This window comes from Salvelinus sp. IW2-2015, linkage group LG4q.1:29, assembly GCF_002910315.2.
Source record: "Salvelinus sp. IW2-2015 linkage group LG4q.1:29, ASM291031v2, whole genome shotgun sequence".
NCBI lineage: Eukaryota > Metazoa > Chordata > Actinopteri > Salmoniformes > Salmonidae > Salvelinus > Salvelinus sp. IW2-2015.
In genome coordinates this window covers 28753817-28770865 of record NC_036842.1, presented here as the reverse complement: position 1 = coordinate 28770865, position 17049 = coordinate 28753817, and the positions used below count along the sequence as shown (strand labels likewise).

The 17049-nt window shown below is 43.5% G+C and overlaps 1 protein-coding gene and 1 long non-coding RNA gene across 2 annotated transcripts; both read right to left on the bottom strand.

The window, feature by feature from the left end:
- Positions 1 to 6406: 6406 nt before the first annotated feature.
- On the bottom strand, positions 6407 to 8654 carry LOC111961786 (polyubiquitin-B-like). The gene is given in 6 exon segments (XM_070442765.1): positions 6407 to 6682; positions 6684 to 6868; positions 6871 to 6984; positions 6987 to 7067; positions 7070 to 7299; positions 8547 to 8654. Coding segments are annotated over 5 exon segments (681 nt in total). The 5' UTR covers positions 7293 to 7299; positions 8547 to 8654; the 3' UTR covers positions 6407 to 6604.
- Positions 8655 to 9430: 776 nt separating this feature from the next.
- On the bottom strand, positions 9431 to 16870 carry LOC111961787 (uncharacterized). The gene is made up of 2 exons (XR_011479580.1): positions 16811 to 16870; positions 9431 to 11629 (listed from the first exon to the last, which is right to left on the bottom strand). It is a non-coding gene; the product is annotated as an uncharacterized lncRNA (long non-coding RNA).
- Between the last annotated feature and the right edge of the window lie 179 nt (positions 16871 to 17049).

Sequence of the window (17049 nt, the reverse complement as noted above, 5' to 3'; positions counted from 1 at the left end):
AAAAGAGAGAGAATAATCATCAGATGATCATGTGCAAGAAGAGATACTGGTGTGCAAAAGAGCAGAAAAGTAAATAAATAAAAGCAGTATGGGGGTGAGGTAGGTAAATTGGGTGGGTAGTTTACAGATGGACTATGTAGAGCTGCAGCGATCGGTTAGCTGCTCGGATAGCAGATTTTTTAAGTTGTTGAGGGAGATAAAAGTCTCCAACTTCAGAGATTTTTGCAATTCGTTCCAGTCGCAGGCAGCAGAGAACTGGAGGAAAGGCGTCCAAATGAGGTTTTGGCTTTAGGGATGATCAGTGAGATACACCTGCTGGAGCGCGTGCTGCGGGTGGGTGTAGCCATCGTGACCAGTGAACTGAGATAAGGCGGCACTTTACCTAGCATAGCCTTGTAGATGACCTGGAGCCAGTGGGTCTGACGACGAACATGTGCGGGGCCAGCCGACTAGGGCATACAGGTCGCAGTGGTGGGTCGTATAAGGTGCTTTAGTAAAAAACGAATGGCACTGTGATAAACTGCATCCAGTTTGCTGAGTAGAGTATTGGAAGCTATTTTGTAGATGACATCGCCGAAGTCGGGATCGGTAGGATAGTCAGTTTTACTAGGGAGTTTGGCGGCGTGAGTGAAGGAGGCTTTGTTGCGGAATAGAAAGCCGATTCTTGATTTGATTTTGGATTGGAGATGTTTGATATGAGTCTGGAAGGAGAGTTTGCAGTCTAGCCAGACACCTAGGTACTTATAGATGTCCACATATTCTAGGTCGGAATCGTCCAGGGTGGTGTGCTAGTCGGGCGTGCGGGTGCAGGCAGCGAACGGTTGAAAAGCATGCATTTGGTTTTACTAGCGTTTAAGAGCAGTTGGAGGCCACGGAAGGAGTGTTGTATGGCATTGAAGCTCGTTTGGAGGTTGATAGCAGTGTCCAAGGAAGGGCCGAAGTATATAGAATGGTGTCGTCTGCGTAGAGGTGGATCAGGGAATCGCCCGCAGCAAGAGCAACATCATTGATGTATACAGAGAAAAGAGTCGGCCCGAGAATTGAACCCTGTGGTACCCATAGAGACTGCCAGAGGACCGGACAACATGCCTCCGATTTGACACACTGAACTCTGTCTGCAAAGTAGTTGGTGAACCAAGCAAGGCAGTCATTAGAAAAACCGAGGCTACTGAGTCTGCCGATAAGAATATGGTGATTGACAGAGTCGAAAGCCTTGGCCAGGTCGATGAAGACGGCTGCACAGTAATGTCTTTTATCGTGGCGGTTATGATATCGTTTAGTACCTTGAGCGTGGCTGAGGTGCACCCGTGACCGGCTCGGAAACCGGATTGCACAGCGGAGAAGGTACGGTGGGATTCGAGATGGTCAGTGATCTGTTTGTTGACTTGGCTTTCAAAGACCTTAGATAGGCAGGGCAGGATGGATATAGGTCTGTAACAGTTTGGGTCCAGGGTGTTCTCCCCTTTGAAGAGGGGGATGACCGCGGCAGCTTTCCAATCCTTGGGGATCTCAGATGATACGAAGGAGAGGTTGAACAGGCTGGTAATAGGGGGTGCGCACAATGGCGGCGGACAGTTTCAGAAATAGGGGTCCAGATTGTCAAGCCCAGCTGATTTGTATGGGTCCAGGTTTTCCAGCTCTTTCAGAACATCTGCTATCTGGATTTGGGTAAAGAGAAGCTGGGGAGGCTTGGGCGAGTAGCAGCGGGGGGGGCGGGCTGTTGCCAAGGTTGGAGTCGCCAGGAGGAAGGCATGGCCAGCCATTGAGAAATGCTGTTTGAAGTCTTCGATTATCACGGATTTATCAGTGGTGACCGTGTTACCTAGCCTCAGTGCAGTGGGCAGCTGGGAGGAGGTGCTCTTGTTCTCCATGGACTTTACAGTATCCAGAACTTTTTGAGTTAGAGCTACAGGATGCAAATTTCTGCTTTAAAAAAGCTGGCCTTTGCTTTCCTGACTGACTGCGTGTATTGGTTCCTGACTTCCCTGAACAGTTGCATATCGCGGGGGCTCTTCGATGCTATTGCAGTTCGCCACAGGATGTTTTTGTGTGGTCGAGGGCAAGTCAGGTCTGGAGTGAACCAAGGCTATATCTGTTCTTGGTTCTGCATTTTTTGAACGGAGCATGCTTGTCTAATATGGTGAGGAAGTAACATTTAAAGAATGACCAGGCATCCTCAACTGACGGATGAGGTCAATATCCTTCCAGGGTACCCGGGCCAGGTCGATTAGAAAGGCCTGCTCGCAGAAGTGTTTTAGGGAGCGTTTGACAGTGATGAGGGGTGGTCGTTTGACCGCGGACCCGTGGCGGATACAGGCAATGAGGCAGTGATCGCTGAGATCTTGATTGAAGACAGCAGAGGTGTATTTGGAGGGCAGGTTGGTCAGGATAATGTCTATTGGGTGCCCATGTTTACGGATTTAGGGTTGTACTGTGGGGTTCCTTGATGATTTGTGTGAGATTGAGGGCATCAAGCTTGGATTGTAGGACTGCCGGGGTGTTAAGCATATCCCAGTTTAGGTCACCTAACAGACACAAAACTCTGAAGCTGATGGGGAGCGATCAATTCACAGATGGTGTCCAGGCACAGCTGGGAGCTGAGGGGGGTCGGTAGCAGGCGGCAACATGAGAGACTTATTTCTGGAGAGATTAATTTTAAAATCAGAAGTTCGAACTGTTTGGGCATAGACCTGGAAGTATGACAGAACTTTGCAGGCTATCATCTCAGTAGATTGCAACTCCTCCCCTTTGGCAGTTCTATCTTGACGGAAAGTGTTATAGTTGGGTATGGGAAATCTCAGAATTTTTGGTGGCTTCCTAGCCAGGATTCGGACACGGCAAGGACATCAGGTTGGCAGAGTGCTGCTAAAGCGGTGAGTAAGGCAAACTTAGGGAGGAGCTTCTGATGTTGACATGCATGAGGCCAAGGCTTTTTCGATCACAGAAGTCAACAAATGAGGGTGTCTGGGGACATGCAGGGCCTGAGGTTTACCTCCACATACACCCCGAGGAACAAGAGGAGTAGTAGGATGAGGGTCGGCTAAAGGCTATCAAAATGGTCGCCTAGAGCGTTTGGGGACAAAGAATAAAAGGAGCAGATTTATGGGCGTGGTAGAATAGATTCTGGGCATAATGTGCAGACAGGGGTATGGTGGGGCGCGGGTACAGCGGAGGCAAGCCCAGGCACTGGGTGATGATAAGAGAGGTTGTATCTCTGGACATGCTGGTCTCAATGGGTGAGGTCACCGCATGTGTGGGGGGTGGGACAAAGGAGGTGTCAGAGGTACGGAGAGTGGAACTACAGGGTCCATTGCAAACCAAAACAATGATAATGATAACTAGCCTGAACAACAGTATGCAAGGCATATTGATATTTGAGAGAGACATATTAGCTATAATAGTTCAAATGCTTCTTTCCTGGTTTAAGGTAATCATAATCTAACAGTTGGATAAAAGCAAATAATGTCATAGTGATTACTCAAAGGAAGGATGCATTTCAGGCATACTAACAAGTCCCTCTTCCAACAGTTCCAGTGCTGGTACCCACCAAAATACCTACTGGGAACTGTAGCACTCCTTGAAAGAATCATACAGTACGTTTACCATGCCTCTCCATAATTCAACAGATTGTGCAAATTATAGTTCTTTAACGTCGCTTTACTATAATACAAAAGAGAGGGCGATACCAATTACCTCACTACCTAATCGTTTCACCAGATAAAGAAATATTACAATGATCATCCATTGAGAGCATCTTGACTGGCTGCATCACCACTTACGGCAGCTGCTTGGTGATATGACCATCCCATCGATTCCAATGTATTACTTTTAATACCTGCAAATAGCAAATAAACCACTTCAACATCTATATACTAAACATCACTAAGTACACTAAATGACCAAAAGTATGTGGACACCTGCTTGTCAAACATCTCATTCCAAAATCATGGGCATTAATATGGAGTTGGTCCCCCCTTTACTATAACAGCATCCCCTCTTCTGGGAAGACTTTTCACTAGAAGTTGGAACATTGCTGCAGGGACTTGGTTGCATTCAGCAACAGGAGCTTTATTGAGGTCAGACATTCCAATTCATCCCAAAGGTGTTCGATGGAGTTAAGTTCAGTGCTTTGTGGAGGTCAGTCAAGTTCTTCCACACCAATCAACAAACCATTTCTGTATGGACCTCGCTTTGTGCACGGGGGCATTGTCATGCTGAAACAGGAAAGGGTCTTCCCCGAACTGTTGTCAAAGTTGGAAGAACAGAATCGTCTAGAATGTCAATGTATATGCTGTAGCGTTGACTGCCCTTCACTAGAACTAAGGGGCTTAGCCCAAACCATGAAAAACAGCCCCAGACCATTATTCCTCCTCCAAACTTTAGTTGGCATTGTGTGTTGGGGCAGGTAGCATTCTCCTGGAACTCCACCAAACCCTGACTCAGTAAAATCTAAATTGTTGCATTTTGTTCAATATACCTGCTCTCAACCTCTGATTGCTCAGCCATGAAAAGCCAACTGACATTTATCTGCATTGCTTGCCGTATGGGTTTTCGGGCTGGGTTTCTGTAAAACCACTGACGTCGGCCGATGTAAAAAGGCCTTTATAAATAGTGATTGGATATACAGTTGATGTCGGTAGTTTACATACACCTTAGCCAAATACATTTAAACTCAGCTTTTCACAATTCCTGACATTTAATCCAGTAAAAATTCCATGTCTTAGGTCAGATAGGATCACCACTTTATTTTAAGAATGTGAAATGTCCAAATAATAGAGAATTTATTTCAGCTTTCATTTCGTTCATCACATTCCCAGTGGGTCAGAAGTTTACATACTCAATTAGTATTTGGTAGCATTGCCTTTAAATTGTTTAACTTGGTTCAAACGTTTCAGGTAGCCTTCCACAAGCTTCACACAATAATTTGGGGGAATTTTGGCTGACAGAGCTGGTGTAACCGAGTCAGGTTTGTAGGCCTCCTTGCTCACACACACTTTTTCAGTTCTGCCCACACATTTTCTATAGGATTGAGGTCAGGGCTTTGTGATGGCCACTCCAAAAGTCCGACTTTGTTGACCTTGAGCCATTTTGCCACAACTTCGGAAGTATGCTTGGGGTCATTGTCCATTTGGAAGACCCATTTGCGACCAAGCTTTAACTTCCTGACTGATGTCTTGAGATGTTGCTTCAATATAGCCACAATTTTCCTCCCTCATGCCATCTATTTTGTGAAGTGCACCAGTTCCTCCTGTAACAAAGCACCCCCACAACATGCTGCCACCCCCTGCTTCACAGTTGGGATTGTGTTCTTCGGCTTGCAAACATAAGTCATTATGGCCAAACAGTTCTATTTTTGTTTCATCAGACCAGAGGACAATTTCTCCAAAAAGTATGATCTTTGTCCCCATGTGCAGTTGCAAACCGTAGTCTGGCTTTTTTATGGCGGTTTTGGAGCAGTGGCTTCTTCCTTGCTGAGCGGCCTTTCAGGTTGTCGATATAGGACTGTTTCCTGTGGATATAGATACTTTTGTACCGGTTTCCTCCAGCATCTTCACAAGGTCCTTTGCTGTTGTTCTGGGAGCGATATGCACTTTGTGCACCTAAGTACATTCATCTCTAGGAGACAGAACGCGTCTCCTTCCTGAGCGGTATGACAGCTGCGTGGTCCCATGGTGTTCATACTTGCGCACAATGGTTTGTACAGATGAACGTGGTACCTTCAGGCATTTGGAAATTGCTCCCAAGGATAAAACAGACTTGTGGCCTACAATTTCTCCCCCTGAGGTCTTGGCTGATTTCTTTTGATTTGCCCATGATGTCAAGCAAGGACGCACTGAGTTTGAAGGTAGGCCTTGAAATACAGCCACACCTCCAATTGACTCAAATGTCAATTAGCCTAACAGAAGTTTCTAAAGCAATGACATTATTTTCTGGAATTTCCAAGTTGTTTAAAGGCACAGTCAACTTAGTGTATGTAAAATTCTGACCCACTGGAATTGTGATAGTGAATTATAAGTGAAATCATTTGTCTGTTACCAATTGTTGGAAAAATTGTGTCTTACAAAGTAGATGTCCTAACCGACTTGCCAAAACCAGTGTTAAGAAATTTAAGGAGTGTTTGAGAAACCAGTTCTAATAACTCCAACCTAAGCGTATGTAAACTTCAGACTCCAACTGTATAGCGTACCTCCAAATGCACCACCTACAGTTAACGTCAAGACCTTAAAGTAGTTAATAACTTCAAAGACTAAAAGCACAAGGTATTTAAATTAGGTTTAACATAGAGGCAGTTCTAGTTATGCTCTGAGGCAGTAGTACTTCAAATTAGAAACTAGCAAAAAATTTAATACAACCAAGTGCTATTGAAATACCTAAATATTTTACTACAAAAGACAACCAGATAATATCAGGAATGCGTGAACTTTATTGATGATTTTTTTTTTTTTTTTTTTTTTTTTTAAGAGCTGGGGATAGAGGTTAGGGTGGGAGGGAAAGTCAGTGGTGGGATTGGAGTGAGGTCAAAGGGTGGGGTTGGCAGTTATGAAGGAATTTGGGATGAGGGAAATTGGGGTTAAGATGTGACATTGTTAAGAGTAGAAGTTAACTAGTTGCCTCCACGAAGACGCAGGACCAGGTGAAGGGTGGACTCCTTCTGGATGTTGTAGTCGGACAGGGTGCGGCCAATCTTCCAGCTGCTTGCCGGCAAAGATCAGACGCTGCTGGTCTGGGGGGATGCCCTCCTTGTCCTGGATCTTGGCCTTGACGTTCTCGATGGTGTCACTGGGCTCAACCTCGAGGGTGATGGTCTTACCAGTCAGGGTTTTAACGAAGATCTGCATACCTCCCCTCAGACGGAGCACCAGATGGAGGTGGACTCCTTCTGGATGTTGTAGTCGGACAGGGTGCGGCCATCTTCCAGCTGCTTGCCGGCAAAGATCAGACGCTGCTGGTCTGGGGGGATGCCCTCCTTGTCCTGGATCTTGCCTTGACGTTCTCGATGGTGTCACTGGGCTCAACCTCGAGGGTGATGGTCTTACCAGTCAGGGTTTTAACGAAGATCTGCATACTCCCCTCAGACGGAGCACAAGATGGAGGGTGGACTCCTTCTGGATGTTGTAGTCGGACAGGGTGCGGCCATCTTCCAGCTGCTTGCCGGCAAAGATCAGACGCTGCTGGTCTGGGGGGATGCCCTCCTTGTCCTGGATCTTGGCCTTGACGTTCTCGATGGTGTCACTGGGCTCCACCTCCAGTGTGATGGTCTTACCAGTTAGGGTCTTCACAAAGATCTGCATCTTGACACTGGGGAAGAGAACCATAATGTTACACTAAACTAATCAAACCTAAAGTGTTTAAATAAACAACCAGGCTATACATAATTCACACTATAGGTATCAATCTAGTATTCATAACAATTCCGAGTCAACTTCTAAATAGGGTAGAGCAAAGCTCCTCCCATTGGAGGTAGTACTCAGCTGACGTTTCCAGCAGTAAGCTTCAGGTTCCACCATTTTAGAACAAGCTCCATCTAGTGGCTGTCATTGTCATTAAACCTCCGTCGAGTCCTGAAGTAATGACTAGCTAGCTGACCATTTAAATCTATGGGGTTGTATTTTTATTTGCAGTCATAACGTAATAAATTAACCTCCCCTACGCCCATTTTACAGCAAAATATATTACTATTACTGTCCGGGATGATCGCTGGGTTTAGGTCTCGAGCGCGGTGTTTTACGGGATGCGTTTGTAAATTCATTCTGGCTATCTACTCCGATTTAGGAGCACTCGTCTGAGTATGCCAGAGCGCATAATAACTAATTTACAAACGCGCAACTCTTGAATATTGCCGGTGTTAAAAAACTTGGCCGAAAACACGTAATTAAGTTACTAGCAGCACAGTTAACGTTTGTCACCAATGCTCTAGATAACATGAACAGCCTAAGCAGCTTTGCTATGGCGAGTAAAATGGTCAGAGTGAGGGGTTCTCATTCGTGTCTGGAAGTAACTAGCAAGCTAGCCAACGTTAGCCAGTTGGCAGTCAAGCCCCCAAGCTGTTGTGATGCCAGAACGCTCCGATCAACCCTAATCCTCGCTCCGTGAGTGAAACGCTCTGAATTTACGAACGGACAATCTGACAAAGCTCTGAATTTACGAACACCCAGAGAGCACTGGCACTCCAGATTGAATGTACAAAAACACACCCACTGTTAACCTTTCCCTCCATCTATATAAATATATAGCTTGATTGAAGGGTTATCCAATGACTAACTACTGTTGAGCGCCTTGTTTTAGCTAGTTAGGAAACTAGCCAAGACCATATCCAGCCAGCTAACTTTATTTTAGTAAATAACTAATGTAGTTAACTAAAGCTACCAGAAAGTTAGCTCGTCTATCGTCGACGTCTATTCGTACATCAACAAAAAAAAGTATATTCGTACTTTCCCAATAAGAATACGAAAAACAAATGAACTACCAATTAACATTTCGCTGAACTAAGGGTCTTTGTGAAAAATTTTGTCATTAATGCTCAATTTGGATAATAACCTACTTACAAACAAATTATCAACGCCGCTGTTCTTGAACCTTCAGGAAACGAGTCTGTTATCGGAAACAAAGGGCTGTGTTATTTATACATTGCCGGTTACGTATCCCTCCACCCTTACACCATATGGAACTATAAACTGCGGATTTTCAAAAAATATCTTTAACCATATGGATTGTGGATAAAATGGACTAACTCCACGGCATGTATGACATTGAAAATGTTCTATATGAATGTTTAATCTTTAAGAAATTGTGTAAGAATGGTCAAATAAAATAAGTCGTACATTGGCGGAGGTAGAAATGTGCAAAAAGAGTGAGTCGTCGTTCTCTAGCAACGCGCTGAGCAGTCAAAGCGAATCCAGTCACAGATGTCGCAGTATTAATTAACCTTGCCAGCTAGTAAAATCGGATTTTGTTTTAGATAGTTATGAATTTATGTCAGAAACAGTGACGTAGCCAGAAATTCGTTGGTGGGTGGGCATGCAAAAATGTGGGTGCATATAGCCATAGAAGCACAGTGACAATGCAGTCATATTAGTAGATTATTAGGGGTCTTTCAGTTAGTTATTGTTGTCAACCTGTCCCTTGAGAGTGATTGTCAATCCAGTTAATCTGTTCTGTTATATTTAACCAAAAATGACTAACCCAATGCACTTCTTGCTTTGACTTCTATCTGATGGTGTTTGCATGTTTAGGTAAAAAGACAAATAATGTTCTGTTTGGAACACTTACAAGTAACTAAGCTTTTTTTTTTTTTTTTTACCCAGGCCCACTCATGCCTCAGTAAATTCTACAGTTTTGCTACATTTTCAAGCAGCAGTGTAGTTAGTGTAGGAGATCAACCAGGGAACAGTTTTTGAATCAAAACATACAGTATATGCAAAGAAGAATGTAACGTGGATTGGACAGTTTATTTTAGGTCATAACATTGATTTAATAGAAACAAATTATTTACAGCATGGATCAATCATTTCATTCTACACAAACAGGCACAGTCATTCCCCACTCCCACCCCCTTATAAAAGACTCCTTATCCTAACATCAACCAGCCTATATCTAGCTAGTCTCGTGTTGCCATGAGGACCCCAGTGTCCTATCTGGAACGTGAAGTCACAAGCTCGACTGGTCGGCTACTGCATAGCAATCTAGTGGTGCCAAAAGCCCTGGTCTGCCCTAGAAAGCTTATCTAAATTACAATCGCCAAAACTGCCAGATTTTTGAGAGGGACGCTCGTTTTGGGCTATAAAATTAGATTATTATGATGAAGTTCGATGTCCACTATGAATTATTTTAAAGTTTGCTACAAATCATGATATTTAGTTAAATAGTGATCCATTCTGACTACTACATTTGTTGTCACACAGGACCACGTGCTGACATATCAATCACGGGCCTGCAGGCTATGAGGAGGATTACGCCTTCTTGCCATAGACATTAAGGTTGACTCTCTCAGGCAGGATGAAAATGATTACATCGACCGTGATCCTTTGCTAGTTATGTCCACTTTCACCATGATTCTTAGCAATCTTTTGGTGCCATTCAGCCCCATTCAGCTATGTGGCATGCTTCAAATACAAATACTTCCACCTTCATGCGCCATCAGGACATTTCCATAGGAATACGTCTCCTGGTTTATGGTTGCCATACCTCCAAAATCACATAATTGTCACGCCTCTCTTGGAGGTCTGGACAATTTTGTATTGCAAAAACGGTTTGAATTGTCCGCTGATTTTGATTGGATGTTACATTTCAAGAACCCTCCCCCCAAATGCTGGTAGAAGGGGTGTGTTATGTGCCTCACCGTTTTCCATCCAGTTACTTGTTGCCTATGTTAGTAAGTGCTAGTTTTGAAGTTATCAAGTGTGGCCGACAGTCTGCAATTTATATTTAAATGGTAAAGTCAAACGTCACAACTAGAGCCCTCCACGGCATGAATTTTAAGCCAGAGCCTTACCCATGCCTGTGACGTTCAGACCCTACCCTACCCAGGCCCGATTGCTTCTGCCAAATTTAAGGCCCAACCCGGCCCTGCCGAAACCCGAAATCAGAAATATCTTCCTGGGTTAGAAAATCCATTAGCTGCTCCTCAGCTAGCGCCCAATTGACTACATTCACTCCTTGAAGGAGAGCTCTCCTTGTCCTCGAATTGCCCAGAATGCACCGCACGGCCCACTGACGTAGCATGGGCAACGATTCAAATGGAGTTTCCCATCTCCTCAAAGTATATCTGGCTCTGGTCAACGAATGAAGAGACATGAGAGAGCAGTTAGTTGTTAGCTACTTTTGGTCACTCTAAACGCCAACAAAACTCAAGGAACATTATACTTTGTGGGAAATAATCTCTCCTGTTTTATATTTGACGAGGTTTACGCACCTCTGACAACATGTTATGATCTTAGTCAGATATGACTGCACTGCACAGCAGAGCATTGAGCAAATGACTTATCTTCAAAATGTTAGTGATCAATTTAGTAATACCTGAGCCCTACCCGTACCCTAGTTATTTATGAAAAAACAGGCCTTATCCTGCCCTAACGCGATGTATAACGTCGGGCCCATTGGGATAGGGTAGCAGAGCTCCACAACACCTTCTAAACTGCTCTGGTGACAGTCTGATGGTTTTTTTAAACATCAGACTGTTACTATGGTTACCTCATGGATCATCAGTATGATTGAAGTCGCCCACAAAATGACGCAATAGTCTTTACAAGCCAGAATGTTGAATACAATTATATTTACACTTACTTTACCGGTTGTACATGCTGTTGGTCCTTTTGGCGGTAGGAGGTGGAGATGGGCTATCCACAGGAAAGGGTTGTTTAGACAACTTTTTGTGGTGCTTGTGGGTTCTGTCACTTGTATTTTCAATCTCTTCACGCATAGCACGTGATGCACAATATGTCAGCAATAGCCGAACGTAACCGAACATAGTCGACTGAAGCATGCATCGCAATCAGCTGTGGTTTGGTTATGCTCGGTTACCTCTCAATCAGCTATCGTTTGTTTTTTTCCCGGTTACCTCTCAATCAGCTGTGGTTTGGTTAGGCTCAGTTACCTCTCAATCAGCTGTGGTTTGGTTAGGCTCGGTTACCTCTCAATCAGCTTTAGACGGAGCAACAAGAGAGGGTGGACTCCTTCTGCGATGTTTAGTCGGACGGGTGCGGCCAAATTTCCAACTGCTTGCCGGCAAAGATCAGACGCGTGACTGGTCTGGGGGAGCCCTCCTTGTCCTGGATTCTGGCCTGACTTCTCGATGGTAGTCACGTGAGCTCCACCTCCAGTGTGATCGGTCTTAACCAGTTAGTCTTTCACAAAGATCTGCCATCTTGACACTGGGAGAAAGAGAGAACCATAATGTTACACTAAACTAATCAAACCTAAAGTGTTTAAATAAACAACCAGGCTATACATAAATTCACCCACTATAGGTATCAATCTAGTATTCATAACAAGTTCCGAGTCAAACTTCTAAATAGGGTAGAGCAAAGCATCTCCGCATTGGAGGTAGTACTCAGCTGACGATTTCCAGCCAGTAAGCTTCAGGTTCCACCAGTTAAAACAAGCTTCCATCGAAGTGCTGCATTGTCATTAAACCTCCGTCGAGTCCTGAAGTTAATGCACTAGCTAGCAGACCATTTAAAATCATCTATATGGGTTTATTATTTATTTCAGTCAATAACGTAATTAAATAACCTCCCCTACGCCCATATTTACAGCAAAATTATATTACTGATTACTGTCCGGGAGTATCGCGGTTTAGGTCTTCGAGCGCGGTGTTTTAACGGGACATGACGGGTTATGTTAAATTCATTCTGGCTATCTACTCTCGATTTTAGGATTCTACTCGTCTTGAGTATGCCTAAGTCTGCATTAATAACTCTAATTTACAAACGCGCAAACCTGCATTGAATATTGCCGGTGTTTAAAAAATCTTGGCCGAAAACACTAATTAAGTTTACTAGCAGCACAGTTTTAACGTTGTCAACCAATGCTCTAGATAACATGAACAGCCTAAGCACTTTGCTATGGCGAAGTAAAATGGCAGAGTGAGGGTTCTCAATCTGTGTACTGAAGTAAACTCTAGACGAACCCGCTTACAAACAACGTCCAGCACAGTGGGCACACGTCAATAGGCCCCCAACGTGTCCGTACATAAAAAACGCCATAGGGTCCGAGACCTTGCCAGAACGCATCCGAAGTTGCGAACCCTGAATAACTCGCTCCAGTCAGCATGAACTGGAAAGCGCTGCTAAAGTCTGACACAAAAGAAGACACAGCACAAATCTCTGAAACAAGTGAGAACTCCTGGAATTGTGAGAACACCAGAAGAAGCACTCTGCCACTCCGCAGAGTTTTAGAATGTAACAACGGAACACCACCCACTGTTAAACCTCCCTCCATCTAGTAAAAATTATACGCTTGAGATTGGAGAAAGTTATCCACGATGACTAACTAACTGTTAGATGCGCACTGTTTTACTAGTCTAGAGGATAACTACCAAACACATATCCAGCCAGCTAACTTAGATTTCAGTAAGATAATAATGTAGTTAACTAAAGCAATACCAGAGAAGATAGCTCGTCTATCGGTACGTCATTCGTACTATCAACAAACAAAAACAGTATATTCTACTATTCCCAAATAAGAATACGAAAACAAATAACTACCAAATATAACATTTCGCTGAACTAACGGTCTTTGTAGAAAAAAATATTTTCATAATGTCAATTTGGATAATAAAACCTACTTACAAACAAATTATCAACGCCGCTGTTCCCTTGAACCTTCAGAAACGGTTGTTATCACGAAAAAACAAACGGGTCTGTTAGTCATACATTGGCCGGCTTTTAACGTTATCCCTCCACCCCTTACACCATATGATATCTATAAATCTGCAGATTAGACGGATTTTCAAAAAAATATCTTTAACCATATGAGCATTTGTGATAAAATTGGTACTAACTCCACGGCTGATGATAATGACATTGAAAAGTCTTCTATTATTGAGATGATTTAATCTTAAGAAATATGGTAAAAGAATGGTCAAACTAAAATAAGTCGAACATTGGCGGAGTAGAAAATGTAGCAAAGAAGAAGTGAGTCGATCAGATTCTCTAGCAACGCAGCTGAGAACAGTCAAATTCGAACCAGTCCACAGAATGCCCCATGATTAATTAACCTTGCCAGCTAGTAAAATTACGATTTTTTTAGATAGTTATGAATTCTATTCAGAAAACAGTGACGTAGCACAGGAACATTCGGTTGGATGGAGTGAGCAATGCAAAAATGTGGGCATAAAGCCACTAGAAGCACACAGTGCGACAACCATCATATTAGAGAATTAGGGATCTATATCCCAGTAGCTTATTCAGTCTTCAACCGGCCTTTCGAGAGGTGAATTGTCAATACCAGTTAAATCTGTTCTGTTCATAATTAACACAAAAATGACTAACCCCAATGGCACTTCTCCTGCTTGACTTATCTAGATGGTTTGTTGCATGTTTAGAGTAAAAAGACAAATAATCCGTTCTGTATGCGAAACACTACAAATAACTAAGCTTTTTTTTTTTTATACCCAGGCCCCACTCAGGCACCTCAAGTAATATTCTTACAGTGTTTGCGTACATTTTCAAGCAGCAGTGTAGATGTAGGAGAATTCAAACCAGGGAAAACAGTTTTTGAATCAAAACATACAAGTATATGCCAAAGTGAAGAAGGTGAACTGCGTGATTGGAACAGTCTTATTTCTATGTCATAAGCATGAGATAGAAACAAAGAATTATTCATAACAAGCATGGATTCAATCATTACATCTACACCAAACAGGCACCAGCATCCCCACTTTTCACCCCGCTTATAAAAGACTCAACATATCATCAACTAAACATCAACAGCCTATACTCTAGCTATCTCGTGTGCCCATAGCGCCGAACCCCTTTCCTATCTGAACCAGAAAGTCACAAGCTCGACTGGTTCGCGCTACTGCATAGCAATTAGGGTAGCCATAAAACCCGGTCTGCCTAGAAAGCTGATCTAATTAACAATCGAAACCAAAACTGCCAGATTATGAAGAGGGCGCAGCAGTTTGGCCTATTTAAAAATTAGATTATTATGCATGAAGTCCATGTCCACTAATGAATCTATTTTAAAAGTTGCTTACAAATCATGAATATTTAGTTAAATAGATTGAAATACCATTCGGGACTTACTACATTTGTTGTCACACAGGACCACGGTGCTACATATCAATCACGGCCTGCAGGGCCTATGAGGAGGATTACCGCCTTCTGGCCATAGACATAAGGTTTGACTCTCTCAGCAGGATAAAATGGATTACATCGACCTGTAAGATACCTTGCTAGTTAATGTCCACCTATTCACCATAAGATTCTTAGCCAAACTCTGGTGCCACTTCAGCCCCCATTCAGCTATGTGCAATGCTTCAAATACAAATACTTCTCACCTATCAATGCCGCTCAGGACATTTCCATAAGCGAATACGTCTCCTGGTTTTTATATAATGGTTGCCATCACCTCCAAAAATCACATAATTGCTCACTGCCTCTCTTGAGAAGCTCTGGACAATTTGTATGCAAAACCACCGGTTTGAAGTTACGCTATTTGATTGGAAATGTTACATTTCAAAACCCTCCCCCCCAAATGCTAAGTAGATAGGGATGATATTACTGTGCACCTCACCGTTTTCCATCAGTTACTTGTTGCCTATAATTAGTAATTGCTAAAGTTTTAAGTTATCAAAGTGTGGCCGACATCTGCAAATTTATATTTAAAAGTGGTAAAGTCAAAGCGGCACAACGTAGAGCCCTCCCACGCTATGAATATTTAATCCCATGGGCACTTACCAATAGCCGTGACGTTCCCAGACCCTTACCCTACCCAGGCACCGAGTATGCTTTCTGCCAATAAGGCCCAACCGGCCCTGCCGAAAGACCCAAATCAGAAATAATCTTCACTGGGTCATAGAAGATCCATGAGACTGCTCCTCATGCTAGCGCCCAATTGACTCATATCACCCTGACAGAGAGCTCTCCTTTGTCCTCGAATTGCCCACCGAAGGCACCGCATACGGACACTGAACGGTAGCATGGCGCAACGAATTCAAATGAAGTTTCCCATCTCCTCAACAGATATCTGAGCTCTGCGTCAGACGACATGAAGAGACATGCAGAGAGCAGTAGTTCGTTAAGACTACTGTAAATGGTCACTCTAAACGCCAACCACAAACTCAAGGAAACATTAATACTTTGTGGAAAATAATCTCTTCTCGTTTTATAATTTGACGGAGTATTACGCACCTCTGACAACATGTTATGATCTTAGTCAGATATGACATGCACTGCCAGCACCAGAGCACATTAGCAACAATGACTTATCTTCCAAACATGTTAACGTGATCCAATTTAGTAATACCCTAGAAAGCCCTACCCGTAACCCTAAGTAATTTAAATGAAAAAACAGCCTCATATCCTGCCCTAACGCAGATGATACACGTCTAGGCCAATTGGGAGATATAGGTAGCACGCAAGCTCCAGCAAACACCTTCTAACACTGCTCTAGGTGACAGTCTGATGGTTTTTTAAACATCAGACCTGTTACGATGCGTTACCTCAGGATCATCAGATGATTGAAGTCGCCCACAAAAATGACGCGATGTCGTTACCAAGCCAGGAATGTTGAATTACAATTATATTTTACACTACTACCGGTTGATAACATTGCTAATTGGTTCTAAACTTTGGCCAAGAGGATATCTAAAGATTAGGAGGTGGAGATGGCTATCCACAGGAAAGGGGACTATAGTATTAGACAACTTTTGTGACGTGCTTGTGAGGTATCTTCACTATGCTAATTTTCAATCTCTTCACGCATACACCGCGCTGGAGCACAGATATGTCAGCCAATGATACCGAACGGAACAACACATAGCCTTCGACTGAAAGTCAGTGCATCGCAATCACTGTGATGTTTGGTTGAATGCTCAACCTCTCAATCAGCTATCGTGTTTTTTCGAACCCTCGTTACCTCTTCAAATCCAGCTAGTGGTTTGGTTCCAGAACTCAGTATACCTCTCAAAATCACTGTGGGTTCAGGCTTGAGCTCGGCTTACCGCTCAAATCAGGCTATCGTTTGTTCTTATTCCGGTACCTCTCACATCAGCTGTGGGTTTGGTTAGGTCGGTTACCTCTCAATCAGCTGTGGTTTTGGTAGGCTCAGTTACCTCTAATCAGCTTGGTTTGGTTAGGCTCGTTACCTCTCAATCAGCTGTGGTTTGGTTAGGCTCGTTACCTCTCAATCAGCTGTGGTTTGGTTAGGCTCGTTACCTCTCAATCAGCTGGTTGGTTAGGCTCGGGTACCTCTCAATCAACTGTGCGTTTGGTTAGGCTTCAGTTACCTCTCAATCAGCTGTGGTTGGTTAGTAGCAGGTCAGGTTAACCTCTCAATCAGGCTGTGGCTTTTGGTAGCTTCGGTTCACCTCTCTCAATATCAGCG